The 16245-nt window shown below is 38.8% G+C and overlaps 1 protein-coding gene across 1 annotated transcript in view; it reads right to left on the reverse strand.

Moving 5' to 3' along the window:
• Positions 1–12149: 12149 nt before the first annotated feature.
• PIGK (phosphatidylinositol glycan anchor biosynthesis class K) overlaps positions 12150–16245 on the reverse strand; it is a 71230-nt gene continuing 67134 nt past the window's right edge. The window contains exon 11 of the mRNA XM_075711029.1: positions 12150–12364. Coding sequence (XP_075567144.1) covers positions 12248–12364 — 117 coding nt within the window. The 3' untranslated portion in view covers positions 12150–12247. The remainder of the gene's footprint in view (positions 12365–16245) is intronic.

The following is a 16245-nucleotide window of genomic DNA, read 5'->3' on the forward strand; positions in this document are numbered from 1 at the left end:
GGGACAAATGCACAAGACCGCAATCACAGTCACCCGCTGTGTCAGCCTTCGGGGTGTTGGACCTTGTAGGACAGCAAGGCGACCTAGAGGAGAAGGGTAACGGGATTTGCAGCTGATAACTGCAACAACAGTCAGGAAGTTATGATGAAGGAGCAGAGCATATCAAGAGTACTTTCTGTCGAACTATGTATTAATCCCGTATATAGCCTTTTTTTGGCCATCTGACTTCCTGTATGTGTACGTGATTTGTGAAAACAACTCGAGTATCGTTAATGGGATGGTTACTTCATTATGGTTTTTTAAAGTACAATGCCACTGAATTTTCATAGTGAAAACTTACAGTATTTATTTAATGGAGGTTTTTATGCAACCTAGGCCAGTATTTTTCTAATTCACAGTTCTGTGGTTGTTTATCTTTCATAATCTTTCAAATCCAAAATGAATATTGCTGATGGGTTGAAAGGCCTAGCTTTTTATTTATAAAATTTGTTGAAAAATATGATTCTATATAGCATGTAATTAATATTTGATCTGGAAATGTTGCATTTCTTTTAAAAATTTTGGGCTCCGTTCCAGCCTAAAGCCTTTAACAGCAAGAATGGTCCCATGTGCAGATCTAGCTAACTTTATATTCTGACATCTCATGTTAATATGAAAATGGTAGTGAAAATTCTGTTTGATATTAATGTGCATTTGCTGCTGTGCTATCAAGCTGCTGTTTTTTAAGTAGGGGTGGGAGGAAGGAGGGCAAAGTTTATCCAAAAACCCCCAATCACTGTCTATAGCAGCATGCTTTCAATGAAGAAGAGACCAGCTAAGGCTGGAGGGCTTGTGTTCTGTTCTGCCTCTTGTAGTCCTGCAAGAGGCGGAAGGAGCAATCCCCCTGAGGCAACAGACTACAAACCAGGGAACAACGGCTTGAAACATGACCAAATGTCTGAAATCAAGAAGCTGCGCTATCAGGTACTACAATACCAGCCACAGTAGCCAAAAAGCCAACACTGCACCTGCAAAAATCTCTGCCTTCCACTGTTCCAAGATCACCGCTGATCTCGGAGATCCTGGATCGCGCTGAAGGTGGGACATGAAAAGAGTTCCACAAGTACAAAACTGACCCCTTGAAAAGAGCAAAGTTACACTTGGTGGGTTTTTTGTGACGTACACGTGCATGGCGAGTCCCTGCAAACCAAGGGGACGGATGATGCTAGTGCTGTATATGGAACCTCACAGTGTGAATTACTGGGTTACGCTTGGCTTGTGAATAAAGAAGATTTCAGTTACAGTATTATTTTTCCTTTTGCCTCACAGATACTAAATCTCTAATTTCTTCAAAGTAATCAGTAGGAGTAATTATTGCATGAAACATTATACCTCAGGTGACGAAAGGTGTCTCATTAGACAAATACTAAAGCTAGAACAAAGATATTACCTTAAAACATCTAAATCCAAGAAGCTGAACCTCAGAGGCAATACGCAGAACTGGGACCAAGCTCACTATCATTTAAACCCACTTATAACCCACAGTCTTCCTCTTTCCAAACCTGGATAGCAATAGCTGCAGCTGCCCTACAGACACCCCGAATCTCTGGGGGCAAAGTGAACTGCCCTGTCGGGGGCAAAACAGTGTTAGCCCTGTAACACTGCATGGACCTGAAGAGCAGGCGTCCAAGAGCCACTCGCCTTGCTGCAGCCCTCCCCACTATCAAAGAGCAAGAAACTATAACCTCTTTTGCCTTAAAAGTTTTCATTTGGTGTTCTTCCTGGTACACACCGCTCAGCATACAAACTGAACGCAAAGCTCTACTATTGCCAATTGTTTGTAACCTGTCTCTTGTCAGCTGGTGTTTAACTCTCCCTCTTTCACGGACTGTTTTATTCCTTCCATTCAGTTTCACAACATTCTACAAAACACAGACTGGATTTTGAACTAATGGTAATTTGAACATCCCTTTCAGCATGTGTACTGGGGCGTGTATCGAGCATGTATTGCTCAAATTGATGAACGCTGTCAAATTGATTTACAGATCATTTCTAATGCGACTGCAAGAGATGGTACAGGTCACAGCAGGTCCTCTGATGCCATCATCCTTTTGTTATTTTATTAGTGATATAATTATAAAAAGATCTTGTCATTCTAAAATAGAGCGCTCTCGGTTTTTCCATTAATCGAGGGCTGCGGGATGCGTATGCTAAATGTTTAGTTATGTTATTGTTAAAAATAGATCATTTCAAAATAAATTATACTGATCTACTTTAAGTATTCAGTAGAAACATGAGGACTTGCCAGACTGTTGTGCTCCACCTGCTCGTTTCCTGCCTGCAAGACTGGTCAATACCAAGCAGATCAGATGAAGCATTAAGAATGTGAAGGTGAAACATGGGATAAACTGACATTAGATCTCCTAACAAGTGAAGCTAAGGATTATAAATATTCCTTCTTCAGTTTCTGTTAATAACAACCATGTGTTCTTGTTACCCTTATGCACATGCAGGCTTTTAAACAAAACAAGCCCAGAACTCACTTTACTCTCATCAACTTCCTGTGCAGTTTCAGCAGGTTCCCCCAATTACAAAAAGTATGAAGGAGTATTTTCTAAGAGTAAGTCACACCTGTATATATAAAACTCACTGCAAAAGGAATGTGATGAAGCCAAGGAGACAGCAAGTTTTAAATAGGATTGATCGCACAGATTTATGTGGAATATAAATCCAGTGTAGAAAGCACAAGTTATAAGAGTGTAAAAGAAATGTAAATAATTTTTAAAGTGCTGCAATTTTAATTTACAAATTACTGATTTATTTTTCTACAAAAGCACAGTGTTTGAACTACAGCATATCCTGCTTCTTTCAGCCTGAAGTAAGGTTTTATGGCCTAGTTATAAAACAAACAGATTTATGAGAGAAAATGCTGTCAGACCAGAGATAAGTAGTACAGACTAGGCACTGCTGCCATTCTCTGGTTTATGCTGTCATCTTACACTCTTCACTATAATTTGATCGATTCATGATCTTCAGCGCACATCATTTCACATATTAAAAACTGTTGCAAAACAGTGTTTACAGACATCAGCAGTTTTAAGATCTATGGTACCTTAGTTCTGAACTCCTTGCATACCTTATGCTTTTATGCTTGGCTTCATCGGAGTAGCTATTTTTCATTTGGAAGAACCATAGCTCTTATGCCGTGGTGTGTGCAACTGGAATTGAAAATGATAAAATATCTCTGCAACTAGGAACAGAAAAATACGGTTATTGGTTTCTGCTGTTTTGGCACAATGGCTGTGAGATGCCCAGCTAACAGCATCACGATAAAAAGCAAAACCACGATGCACTTTGAGAGAACCTTCCATCCAAAGTGTTAAAGCACCTCAGAAAGACAAGTTAATACTGTTTATTCCTGGTAAGGAAACTGAGGAAAGGGGAGGTTAAGAAACTACTCAGACCAAGTTACAGCCTTAGCACTAGGTTTTAGAAGAGAGTCAGGTCTGCTGGCAGCTACTCCTGGCTCTAGCCAGTAGAACACACAACGGCAATGTCATATAGTACATCTACATACATACAGACAGGAGTGTAAAGTGATAAACTTCTGCAGGCAGTGCTTACCTGGGTCTTGTCCTGCAGTATTTCTCAGGCAAACTTCACGGGAAACTAAGTGATTTTTACCAAAGATAGCTCTGAGAAGGCAAGGAAATAGCTGGAAAAACACTGGGGGATGGGGTGAGGGGAAGCTAAAGAGTAAGGAATAAAACGTGGGGCTTTTTACAGCTCTCTAGCTATATTCCCCTGGAACAGGAAGATGAAAGTCAGGCTGGAGCTGACAGAGTAGAAAGTTGTGGCTCAATAGCAATGGCTGTCCTGCAGAAGTTTCTTTTCAATATTCTACAGGTCTATCATATGTGCCACAAGAACTCTTTGAAAAATTCTGATAATCACCTCTGACTAATGAAAGTTCATTATTTTATTTAATGCAAGGAGATGTAATATCTAGTTCAATTAAAAGCATAGCTTAGGGATAAAAAACAAAGAAAGAAAACATTAAGCAGTGAAAGAGTACTTATAAGACAACAAAATGTAGTCCAAAAGAGAAGTACAGAAACCTTACAGGTATCCGTACTTCACCTTTCCTGGTCCATCAGTTAATACTGATCACTTTTGAGTTTCCAGCTGTCTCCTGGAAGCATGCCTTACATGTCACAGGTATAAGATTTTATGAGAAGAAAAAAAAATTTTTAAGGACAATCTCCTTTAAAAAAACCTAGGAAATATGAAAGGACAAAAGTCTAAGATGGTGAGAAATTTCTCCATACTGGAACAGAAAAGTATAAAACTCAGAGGATGTTTTATAAAATGGCTGTAAAATGGCTCTGCTTATGCTAAACACCATTAAAACTACTAGACTGTTGTTTTCTATACTGAAAATTACAACAAAACATGAAATGTCAAATGATACCTTTTGACCACTGTGAGGATGGAGTTTCAGTATCGCAGTAGAAACAAAGATGGTGACTTTCATCACGGCTGACTAGAACAGGCTCCACGGCAAATGCAGACATGTGGAAACTGGCCGTGAACCAGCGTCTCCTTCCCTGCTGTGGCACCTGCCCCGGGGTGCCGGCAAGAGAGCGCACAGCCGTCACAGGACACACGCCTGCACTGCCAGCAGAAAAGGAAGAAATTTCCCTGTGTTGTCTGTCACTGAACACCACACTGAGCCAGAGAAACTACTTGGCAGATGATCAACACACAGTGTCCTTGTTCACTGCGGAGTGCTTTGACCAGGAGTTTGTCAGGAAGACAGAAAAGACAGGAAACTACAGACAAGCAACCCCAGCAACCCAGACAAATGGATGGAAAACTGTAACAAAGAACAGAATTAGCAGTCATAAAGAAGATAAATTGGCTAAGATGTAGTGCAGCTTTTGTAAAAAAAGTCATGCCTCGCCAATCCATTTAGAGTTCTTCAAAGCTCTCTGAAGCAAGTGGACAAGAAGATCCAGGCGATGAGTCCACCTGGAGCTCCACAAAACTAATTTTGCAAGGTATCTCTCAAAAGACTTCCAAAGAAGCTACGGTACCATGGGATAAAAGAGAAGCTCCTCACCTACGAAACCCATCTGAACATAGGAAATGCAGGCTAAGAGGATACATCATCAGCTTAAGGTTACAAGCAGAATTCCACAGGAAAACATAACAATTTATTTTCTCTGCTTTTCTGTACTCCTCCCTGGGCATCCACCATAGGTCACTCCTAGACACAGGATACAGGGGCTTGACTCTCTAAATAAATAGATAAAAAAATATGAAAAAAATTCTTGCATCCAGTGAACATCAACTTGTATGCTAAAGCCCAGTTACAGTTGTGCCATACTCACAGTGTGCCAGGCAGCCACAAGATCTAACAACAGTAACTACCTTCTCATTTTACTGCAAGCAATGTCAAAGCATCTAGCTCAGATGGAGAGCAAGACTGGACCCTTTTCAACAGCCAAGGAAAGTCATCTTAGTAATATGGTTTCTCAGAACAGATTTATCTCATTTAGGAGATGCCTGGTGATATTTAAATCTGTCAGCTTTTTTACACAACCCAGACAACTGTTAAGATAGCTTTTAGGATACTAGATCCTTCCTGAAGTTCAGGGAAGATACAGGGAATAATGCATATTTAGCAAGGTATAAGGTTTTAGGACCTTGCTGACTTCACTTTGGCTATCAGATCAGTTGGAGCCTATTAGTTAGAATGCAAACATACAACACGATGTGACTCTGTTAATAGCAAAATGAAGGAATTTCTGAAAGGAACCATTTGGTGTGGCTGCATTTAAAGGCAAGAGCTTAGGTTAGGTTTATGTTTTAACAAAAAAGGCAAAAGTAGTAAACAGATTTGTAACCTATGAGGATATGCTGCCTCCCATTGCATCCTTGCTGTAACCAAGCTGCACACGCCAAAATTGAAAGAGGTTACTGGTATTCAGTGGGACTGTTCATTTGTGTTGGACAAAACTGGAACATTTCCCACTACAGCAGTGGTGTGGATTTTTTTTTAAAAATATGGCTATACATCTGTAGACGAGCATTACATGAAACACTAAAAAGCTATTCCTGGTCAGTCCATTAAAAATGATATTGCAGAGAAGGAGCAGCTATATAGAAATGAGCAATAAAACAAGTGCAGAAAACCTTCTATACACAAAAAAAACCCAAGCAAAGACAGGGACTGCTGCAGAGAATGGTATGTAAAAGAACTGTACAAAATACAAACATACGTTGCAATGATATACTGATGACCTCATCTGCTATTCCATTTGCACTATAAAGACCAAGGGAGGGAAGGGGACCCTAAAACCATCACAATTTTGAGCCATAATATTTTGAGCTACAAACTTAACCTGGACAGGAAAACCAGTACAGAAAAAGCAAGTAACTTAACAGAAAAAGAACAGAAGTATCTAATGCTTAGTGATGTTGCTCTTTGGTAAATATCAAAGCATTTGACAAAGAAAGTAAGTACCATTATATTGGAACTGAATATAAAGGACAGAACCTAAGCTTAAAACGCCCACTACATGCAAAACCAGTGGACCAAGCCAAGCATTTAATATATAACAGCATTATTCCAGTAAGTCCCTGTACAGACAAGAAAGGAAATATATTTGCTATTTCGGATTAGTCAGCTTTGACATAGGGACTGCTGTGACGTGCCACAAATCTCCTAAATAAACCACAGCCCAGTCGCCTGGTCCCATAGGCTCTGTCACCACAGCTGTGTAGTGGCCAGCAGCATGAAAAGAAGTCACTTCAGAAGAAAGAGCATCTATGGCTGAGCTTTGCCAGCATTGCTGTTATACTATGGAAACAGTCTGTTTCTGGCATAGCTTGGTTTGTTCAATGGATTGCTGTAAACAATGCCGCCAAAATAACTTCTGCTGATACAATTCACATCTCTAGTAACGCTGGTGGCCAGAGCAGCAAAACTGGCTCAGTTTTGGACAAGGCTTCAGTGTTCTTTGTGCATGTACATTAAAAGAAAGAGAGAGGAAAAAAAAAAGGTTAAATCCAAAATTTGCATGGGGAAGACGACACAGCACAATCAAACATTAATAGATGTACATCTTCATAAACTTTGAACTAAAACCTTAAAACTATCAATTTAATCACTAAATCAGGCAAAAGTCCTCATTAAGGGAGAAAAAGTAACTCATTTTAAAGAACTTGCAAGTGAAATTAGTGCTATGAAATGCTGATTTCAGAGTATGTTATGCAGCATATACAAGCTTTCATCATAAAACACAAACGCTTTCAAGATGCATTTCCCTACAGCATATTATTTTTAAAAGTTCACGGAAAGAGGGAAAGCAGAAATAATAGCAGAGTGCACACAGCAGAAGATATTATCTTCCACAAGAAACACATTTCCCGCCCCCCCCCCCCTTTTTTTTTAAATCTTTCACCACTTAAAAAAACGCAAAAACTATTATGCTCATTATTGTACAGAAGTGCTGAAGTGATGGTTGAGAAGACACTTTCATTATATACCCTGCTATTTTCTGTAGTTCGTAACTTTATGGATAGATTAGTCTCATGGGTGACATATTTTATGCTTGTCCTCAGTCCGAAGGTGAATTAGTCTGGAAGCATGATAAAATTCTACCAGGTCACACACAGCTCTGTGACACAGACAGAGCTGGAAGATCTGTACACAGGGACACTGAATTTTCTGACGCCCCCAGTCTTTGTCCCCACATTGTGACATATACAAAGGTTGTCATCTCTCCAAATGCTGCAGACTGTGAGATACACCATTCCCACTTTGTGAACTGCCTTCCACTTCATCTATTTTTTTCAAGTCCAAATAATCTTGAACTTGTAGAAGCTTTTCAGTTCACAACACAACAAAGTACTGGAACAAATCTAGCTATTTACCAACAACTGGCAGCATCCCACTTCCCCATCTATACTGAAGGGGTAATTAGCTCAGTTTTTGTAAGTCTTCAGACCAGAAGCTTCTTTTTATTCCTTCCCTCTATGCATCCATCAAAGAAGAGAAGCAGCAGCTCTCAAGCTTCAAAAAAACCTTGAATGACAAGCTGTTGGTATCAGAATTGCCAAGGCTGCAGACTTCGCTTGTCTGTGGGACAGTTAGTCCTTCAAATCCCTCGTACATGTTGAGGAATACAGTACAACACTTCCCTGTCCTCATCACTTCGCAAATCCTCTTCACCCATGATAAATTCACAGCTGAATCTGGTCTTTTCTCCTTCACATATCACTGATTTAGTACTATGCGCAACTCAGCCCTGCTTTAGCATGCAATGATGCTCATCTAAGGCACATTAGACCATGAGATCCATTCACTTCCAATACCTTTTGTGGATGTGGTACCAGAGAATGGAAGTCCCCGACTGCTGAAACAAGTGATGGAAACAAGCTCAATCTGCGGACATTCAGCAACAGGATTAGAACCAGATTACATTTGCTTTTCTGTAATCAATAATGGAGACCAGCTTCTAGGGGGAAAAAACAACAGACAAAAAAGAGTCCGCTCCATAGAAGAGATACACTTCACTAATGATATTTGTAAAGATACTTTTGAACAGTTTATGATCTTTGCTTATGCTAAGACAACAGCATTTCATGGTGATATTCACATAAATATAAAAAGATTTAGCGGGCATAGGCCAATGAAATGCTGATGACCTCATCACTACTCAGGCTTCTTCACTGATTTTTGTGGGAATCTCACTTTTCAGTCTGTTCCAAAAGTGTAGCTTAGCATGATAAATTTGCATAAACATTTGGGCATGGTCATACAAAACAGTGTTCTCAAACGTATACAGCATTTCATAGACAGTTCAGAAATCAAATGAAGTGCAGAGACATGAGAGAATGTGTATGCAAGTATAAACCTACTGGTAACTTACCATTTCTTCAGTTCTGTAATAGTAATGCATTTCAATATGTGACCCTGAAAGACAGCTGAAAAACTGAAATGAAACAACTTACGTTTTTATCATCCATGAGTATTCTAAACAATGTCTATGAAACCCATTGCAAGACCTGTCAATGCAGTTACATAGTACAGGGTGTAGACATGAACGTACAAAATTTTGCAAGCATGGGCATGCTTGGTTCACAGACCTATCTTTGTAGACTCACAAAATGCTGAAATTTAATTCTGCTCTAGAAGTTCCTATGCAAACAAACATCAAGAAACTGCCATCTGGCTTGTTTTCTGGATCCCATTAAAAAGATCATCTGCGCACAACAGAGGAAGCATCTATACTGCACAAGCACATTGTTTGGCATGAAAAACACAAATGGTTTGTGATCGAGAACAACCTGGCTGGTTCCCAGAGCCCAGACTCCAAACTGAGTTTGAAGGGCTCTCAGGGAAAACGAAAAGATTACTAACTTTAAATAAATAAACACACACAACACATTTACAGACAATTCCGCGACATTTCTATACTTGCTTTCAGACTGTAACTATTCAAGGAATAAAAGTTACCACTGTATAGAAAATATTGAGTCATAAGTAGCACAGGCAACTTTATGGTGACACTGAGAACGATCTGTAACTCCTCACTTTGTGCAATGAAAATGTTAGAAATGCCCAAAGCATAGGTTGCTGCATTCCAGTCAAATTGTTGTTCTCGCTTCAATTTAATCACCTTCACAGGCACGCTCACTGAGTGCTTCTATTCATAAATTGCATTTTAATAACCCACCTAATTGCCTCCTTTTCCCCAAGCAGATAAGATTTTAAAAGGAGTGCATCTTTGGTATCTTCTGCTACTTGCAAAATTCAGCTGAGTTCTGTTGATGTTTCTATCTATCACTTCCTGCAAAAGGTGGCTGAAAGAAGGAAAGAGAAAAATTTAATAGGGTCTGAGGAGTCTGAGTAAGTGTAATTGCAACTGAAGCAAGGCACAAAGCTGTATCAACTTCACTTTAGCCACTTTTTGAAGCGTGACAAAACTTGCGTATAAAATAAATATTTGATTAAAAATATTCGTTACAATTGAAAAAGAGTATCAAGGGCTGGATTAAAAAAATGAAAGCTAAGCAAATCCTCTACAAAATTCTGTAGGATTAATTTCTATATTGTGTCTACACATTTCAGTAGTGTGTCTCTGCACTTCTATACAGTCTACAACAGATCTTAGTTGATTGTAGCATTAGAAATAGCTGGGGGAGGCGGGGAAGGTTTCTCTTTTTAAGAAAAATAACTGTTGTATCAGATTTTGGATACAAAGTCATTGCTTATGAAGGGTGCTATCCAAAAAAGCCACCCCAAAACCCAACGCATTGTTGAAGACAGCTGGCACTAGGAACGCTGCTCAGACCGTTCAACTCCCCCCTCTCTGAGGGAGATGCTTCCAGCAAACAAAGCTTTCATCTTTCACATTAAAGTTGCACTGTTGTTGGCAGGGGATACCTGTGCATCAGTTATACAAAAACTTCTCATCAGCAACCTGGGAAGAAATCTCTAGTATTATTCATCACAGAGTATCAGTTTACAGAACTACAAGGACAGTGGTGTAGGAATGCTTTTGTTTTAAATACCGATTAATTCCTATTCTTGGTGCTTAGCACACGCTACTGAAAACAATTCCTGCTGTTCACCAAAAAGCACAACTGGAAGTTCTCAGTACCATAAATTTGCAGTGAGGTAGGGGTGTACCAGGCAAGTGTTTACCTCCTGGTAACGGATCATTTTGTACCTTTATCCTCTCTGAGCCTAGAAGATGTATGGAGGAAAAAAAAAATAAGCTTTTAATACTGAAGAGATGTACTACACTGCTGTTTTTATTGTTCTCTGGCATCAGCCCTTAGAAGCAGCTGGAAGCCTCAATGGCTGCCTTCTCTGTAGCCCTCCTAGTCGGTGTACACACACAGCTCTCTGACAAGTTTGCTACCCTGAACCCAAGGCTATGATGCCACAATCAATCTGAAAGAGAAGAAAAAAGGACAACAAAAATGCTTAAGCACTCAAATTTGTATGTTCTGTGCAATATGGAAACGCTCAATACCATACTCTAAGAAAAATACATTGGCTCTGGTATTATATGTGATTACAAGTAATTCCTAATAACTTTTAGACATACATATCCAGCATTTACACCATGTATGCATCATGTAAGCTTTATTATGATTAAGCTAGAGAACAGGTCCCAAAAGCATACTGCAAAAGCTTCTCCTTGCTGACAGACTTGTTTCTATACATGCACAAATTTGCTCTTCTCTTCACTAATATCCGTATATTATACAGACAAAACCCTTTTAGCATACATTCATCAGTAAATGTCCAAGAAGAACAAATCAATATGCCAAAACAGAATTTACAAAACCTAGGCGATAAAGCTCATTTTCCAAGGGCTCAGAAACTACTGAATACAATAGTACATTTTATAACATTTTTCATCCTGATGCCAGAGTCAATTTTCTTCTGTGCAAAAATCCAGTGCGCTGAGAATCCTGAAAACATCCAACTCCACGTTGTACGGAGTGAAAATAGAAGACCTATGAAGACTTCCTAATGGACATGTTGAAGTTGTAGTTTCACTGGTTTTTGGCATTTTTTGAAGTAGATTTAGTAAGGTCATCATGTACCATCATATATATCATACGTTTCACTTTCACCAACTCATAGAATCCTAGACTCAAAACTGCCTAAGGTGAAAGGACTGATCTAAGGGTTGTATTTAACAGGGAAGAAAAAAGAGTAAGAAAAAAATCAATATATTCTAGAGTATTTTTATTTTTTGAGAAGAAAGCTTTCAATATGTCATGCCAAAGTCTGCCAAGTGGCTTAAGTTTTTATTGATAAAATGACATCTTAAATAACGTTCTGCACAATGTCTAGTTCTTTGGTGACAGGTTGACTACTTCTAAGATTTACTTTGAAGTACGGGGGAAAGAATTTGCCCATTTACAATTCACAATCAGCCTCAGAAATTCTGTTACTGTGTTTAGGTCCCTCCTCTTTTTTTAAGTTTGACCAGAAAGAAAAATTGCTCAGAAAAGCATTAAAATATGTTTAAACCAAGAAAAAATTAAAAGTCTAACATTCAATCCATTTGTTAGACTCCTTTCAGAAAAAGGGGCAGAAGAGATGACTTCAAAAGTACCTTTAGAAGCAAAATCTCAACACTGTTTGTCACTACAACCACAATACACATACAGAGCACTCAGATGACACCAATGAATCCAAAGTAGCAGTCAATGCAATCATCTTGCTTGCTCAAATTCAGAAGATGTGTTTCATGTGCTTGATTCCATATGTTTTGAAGAAAACCATGATGATCAATGCCCAGAGTCCTAAAATAAATCCTCCGGGAGGATGCCAGTCCTTTTGTTTTGGTTTCTGAAAAAAAGAAAAAAAAAAGAGAAAAACAAAGAATTCATACTTAGTTTTCACATTAAACAGGCACTGTATTTATCAACTGAGGGGAAAAAAACCCCATCCGTGCAGTAGAGAAAGATACCAGTAAGCTGTATTTCTTCATAAAGTAGAAGCATCTTTCTTCTTGACGTGGTGGAAAGGCTGATGGGAGGTGAGCTGCTACTCAAGCTACCACAAAAAGGCTACTAGAACTGTGCCTGAGACACCACTTTGACGGTGCGTATCAGCCTTGTGGGACGTGTTGAAATTCATTTGTTTGGATAGATTTTCTCGTATCTGGTCTCATCTTAATACAAGAGAAAAATGCTGTGAGTATGAAAAACAGTTCCTAACATGTGAAAATGTGAAAAAAAAAGAGTGTTTTTCCACTACCTGGAATGTTTTCTACAGCTTCTTTTGTACTCAGAATTATGTGAATAAACAGATATTTAACCACATAAGAAGCTACGATTCATTATTACAGGAGTATCATAAACCAAAATAGGATTGGTTTTAATGTCAATCACATTTCCCAGGGGCCTCATTGAGTCTAACTGCCTTTCCTTAACATAGAAATATATTCTGCAATTCAAATACCTGTCCCTTCAACAATTTTTTCCATCTTCAGTAAAAAGCAATACACTGCAATTTAAGGCCTTTTCTATCTCACACTTAGCAGTAACACAAGATAAAACTTGTCTGTCCTCTTCCTCCTCATATTTAAAAAAATTTCAGATACTCCATATTCAGTGAGAAATGGATTGTAGAAGATAAGAGCTGCTATGTGCCCCAAGATCTGTCTCTGAGGCTAAGAATAAGGTGAAGCTATATGAGTGCAGAATTTTAGTTAAGACTATCGTAACAAAATATCAGAATTAAAGTATTTAGAAGTATACTTGGTCTGTCATGCCTGTGCCTACTCTTGCCCTCAGCAGGTATGTTTTACAGATCTTCTAGGCAGACAGAGATGATTTACTATTACAATAATAAATACTGAATGCTTGCTGAGCTTTTTACTCCTGCCTTGCTGAAAGATTTGCATTACTTTGTCCTTGTACAGAACGAGACACAACGGGTACAGAGAGTATTTTGGTTTTGTTGCATTTAAGTCAAATTTAAAATTCTCTTTCTGCCATGTGAATACTATTACAAAAGATGGTACAGTTTCCATTTCTGCGTGAATCTGCATTGGAAGCTTGTTGTTCTCGACTAAATGTACCAGGTGGCTAGTGAACTGTAATGCAATAAGGAACAGTTTGCAGCGTCTGTTCTTTCAAAACAGCTTTCTTATCAACAAGAAAACAATGTTTGCTGAGGCTCCCATTTTCTAAGCTACATAGAGAAAAATCCTGAAGCTAAAACTAAGTACCATGCTTGTAATTAAAAATTACAGCAAATAGCCATGTCACCTGAGACACCCGAAGAACTTGGCAGTCTGAAATATTAATGATTTTACTCTGATACAGGAATCACAGCATTATAATTTACATCAACAACAACAAAACCAAAGATACAAGCGGAGATGGTGTCTATATATGCAAACCACTCAATTTCCTAAGAAGCACCGATCAGCTGCAGTGTTCATGCTGTTAGTAATCTGCCACCTCGCTGACACTCGCAACCACCCATCTCCATATAAACATCTCAGAAAATTAGCTCTGCGTGTTCAAAAAGGCTGCCAGCACACCTCGCTTCTGAAAGAAACAGCGCACGACACTTCTCCACACAAAGGAACTTTCTTGTTTAAATCCTCCTAATTAACCCGTAACTTCGTATGCATATTGCAGTGCCCGTTTCATCAATCTCTTTGTACTATCAATCTTTCCTTTCTTGGATCTCAGACAAATTCCTTACCACAAAGCGGCACCTGACCCTTCTAGACAAATGACTTCAATTTGCAGTCAGTGACACTAAAAGCCTCTCTCTCCTATTTTGTATAGAACACGTAATTTAATTTCTTTAAAGAATTTATATGAATAAATATTTATAAGGTGATCTATGAGTATGGTTTTACATTTTGTCACGCCACGTACTGAAGCCTCCATGGAATTCCGCAAGCAAACGGAGGCCAGCACGGCAATGGCTCCGTGCTGGGAAGTCAAGGACATAGATATAGTCAGTTTAAAGCCATGGGATGCGATGTTAAAATGTGAAGAATTAAAAACACGAAGGCACAACAAAACATACATATGAGGCTATACAAGAGCTACAGACTTAGTAATCTTAAAAATAAATTATCTTAATGAGAAAGATTTACAGACCCAGAAACTGAAATCTACACATAAATACTAAACCCCAGTAAAAGGGCAAAGAGATGCAACTCTATTGTGTATCTGTAAGTCAATAGTGAGGTTAATTGAGCACGAAATTACATTGAAATATGCCAGTATTTTCCACTAGGGGCATAAACATCAAAATCTTATGAATACCTAAAACAGGATTACACAGATCCACGTTTAAACCTACAAAGTATACCTGTAAGAGCTGAAATATGTAATGTTCTTTAAATTAACTTGATCACAGATTCCCAAGAAAGTTCATCGCTGAATTAAACATGCAATTAGCTTTTGAATTGACAAGTTCATCCTTCTAAAATCATAACAAATATAACGTAGAAAACTTCAATAACAAATCTTAGTCCAGCTGGGCATCTCAGCTAAGCAGCAAACAGCACTTAAGTTCCTTTACAAAAAGCTGCATTTTGCACCTGTCAATCAAACCCATCGACATGTAAGATGGAGTCACCATTACCATAAATTATGTCAGCGAATTGCACTTGTAACATAGGCCGGCTCTCACCGTTGTAAAGCCAGACTCAACAACTCTTTCCCCTTGGCAGAGCTGCGTCGCTACCACGGGCACCGCCGGTGTGCCTCTGTCAGCGAGGAAGCACGGCATCGCTCCGAGCTGTCACAGCTACGTCAGCGGTCTTGCATAATGGAGACAGAGGCCAAGGCGGGGATGCCCTTCTATAAACACGTGTGAGCCTCAACTGCGCTGCAGAAGCTGCTTTGACTATTTTGTGCAGGCAGGTGGGGAAGAGTCACAGACATGCCTCCTAATGGGAAAAACTATCAAAGTAAGAAAGAATCACTTTAATAGCAAATGAAGAAGTTTCCTTTTTAGACCCATGTACTGGAAGAAGGTTTAGAAAAGACAGAATTTCTTTCTATGCTTATACCAGTTCTGTGGCCATAAGCAATCCCTAGGTCCCTTTATATCAATTTTAGGACTGATCAGAAAGCATTAGTGAATAGAATGTTTTTCCCAGATTCCTAAAAAAAAAAAAAAAAAAAAAAATCAGTATTTATCCTATGAACACTGCCTAGTTCAGGGTCTTATTCCAGCAAATTTCTGTGAAAGTCAGGCATTTTCTCACTTGTGAGAAAACACTACATGGACAAAAAAAAATGTTCAGTGTTGCAGTATGTTACTTTGCAATTAATTATGTATCTTTATTATGCCTAAATTGATGTGAGAATGTGTACTATTAAAAGACTACAGGTTAGCTGCAGTACTTACAAATTATGCACCACTTTCTGATATTTGCGACTGATCTGTAAGAGCAGAGGCAGTAGCTCTTTTGGCTCAAGTTATTCTGAATTTCATTGTTGTAGTACCCACCTAAGGACTTAGTATACCCACTAGTGCTTATGTAACAGACGTATTTAGGTTTTGTGATCTACGCCACAATACAACCCCATTATAAACGCCCTCTTTATCCCTACAATAATAGCAGTAACACATAGGTGAAATGCACATATAAAATGGTACAACGTGTCATGAACAAATACATTCAGCAGCTTAAGGGCTAGATTCCAAATTTAAAAGATAGGTAGCTAAGCAACAGCAAGCTTCCTCCT

This window comes from Pelecanus crispus, chromosome 5 (assembly GCF_030463565.1).
Source record: "Pelecanus crispus isolate bPelCri1 chromosome 5, bPelCri1.pri, whole genome shotgun sequence".
Lineage (NCBI taxonomy): Eukaryota > Metazoa > Chordata > Aves > Pelecaniformes > Pelecanidae > Pelecanus > Pelecanus crispus.